Source organism: Antrostomus carolinensis, unplaced genomic scaffold, assembly GCF_000700745.2.
Source record: "Antrostomus carolinensis isolate BGI_N321 unplaced genomic scaffold, ASM70074v2 scaffold23860, whole genome shotgun sequence".
Classification (NCBI taxonomy): domain Eukaryota; kingdom Metazoa; phylum Chordata; class Aves; order Caprimulgiformes; family Caprimulgidae; genus Antrostomus; species Antrostomus carolinensis.
The window spans coordinates 28,317-29,560 of record NW_010288050.1 but is presented as its reverse complement, the minus strand read 5'-3'; the positions used below and the strand labels follow the sequence as shown (position 1 = coordinate 29,560).

Genomic DNA, 1,244 nt, shown 5'->3' with positions numbered 1-1,244 from the left:
AGCAGGAGAAGGTGAAGAAAGGGTATCTATCTGCACCATAACTTGGCAATGGCCAACCTGAGAGGCAGACGCTGTGAAGGGCAGTGTGGGTTCACAACAAAGATTTGATTGTTTCAACCTTCACTTTTCTGTTCCCATTGGGCCTTTTTTCCCCTTTTAGCAGCCAACCTTGAGGGGAGCAGCCCCTCCTTCCCAGCCCATCCCAGGCACCATAATTTTGATGCTTCGTTTTGTTAGGGCACGTGGAGATGTCTCTTGCAAGGTGCATGAGCTACTGAACGATCCAACAACAATAAAACCAAGAGGCAGCAGAGAGAAGCAACGGGCTGGAGCACACCTTGCCCAGGCAGCGAGTGCTCGGTGGGGACTGAGTGGGGATGTGGATGTTTGCAGAGCAAATGCTGCAACAGAGAGACTTGGGGAGCTGTACCTGGTGCATGCTGCTGTTGTTTTAGGAGCAGAGGATGAGAGCAGCTTTGGGAAGGTAAACCAAAAAGCAAACTCAAGGAAGCAAATGGTAAAACAGCCCATGTCTCTGTGTGGTTTGTGTGAGTGCAAGATCCCCTTTAGCAATCCAGCTGGTATCAGCTGCTTTACTGTGATGGCAACTCCATCAAACCAGCAGCTCCTCTGATTTGAGCTCTGTGCCAGTGCAGCACAGCCTGATTTTGGAGAGACAAACCTGTTTGTAGTGATCTGCCTTAACATCCACACCTGATGTATTACCCCAAAGCAAATATGCTCTTGGGGCACTTTTGCTCTATGAAGCACAATCAAATTACCAGCAAACTGGGCTGTAGATGCACTCACACAACCCACTCAACAAGGCAGATGAGCTGCTGGGAAGCTAGGGGTGAATTTTGGACAATATGCCCTGCTGCGGGCAGTGTGGCTGGCAGGGGTGCCCAGGCAGCTCCGTTCCCTGAGCGCTGCCTGTTGGCACATAGGCAGTGGTGTTAGTAGCCACCCAGCCTTGGAAGTGGCTCCTGCAGGTTTCTCAAGGTTAATATCTCTAATCTACAGACATGGAAAGAGCGATCCACCTACTTATGCAGGGGGCAATGGGAGAGCGGCTTTGCTGGTAGCCTTTGGCGCATCGATTGCACGTGATGCCGGTGACACCATCCTTACAGGGACACTGGCCTGTGGTTTGGTTACAGGTTTGGCCGGCGGCGCCCACGGGATGGCAATCGCACTCTGTGGGGGGAACACACAACAAGAGGGTCAGGGGGAGAGGAGAGCAG

The 1,244-nt window shown here is 52.2% G+C and overlaps 1 protein-coding gene across 1 annotated transcript in view; it reads right to left on the bottom strand.

Moving 5' to 3' along the window:
- Positions 1 to 1,244, bottom strand: part of LOC104523027 (netrin-1) — a gene marked incomplete at both ends in the record, with an annotated part of 20,310 nt that overhangs the window by 2,164 nt on the left and 16,902 nt on the right. Inside the window, one exon of the mRNA XM_010165482.1 lies at positions 1,048 to 1,197. Within this exon, the coding sequence (XP_010163784.1) occupies positions 1,048 to 1,197 (150 nt within the window). The remainder of the gene's footprint in view (positions 1 to 1,047; positions 1,198 to 1,244) is intronic.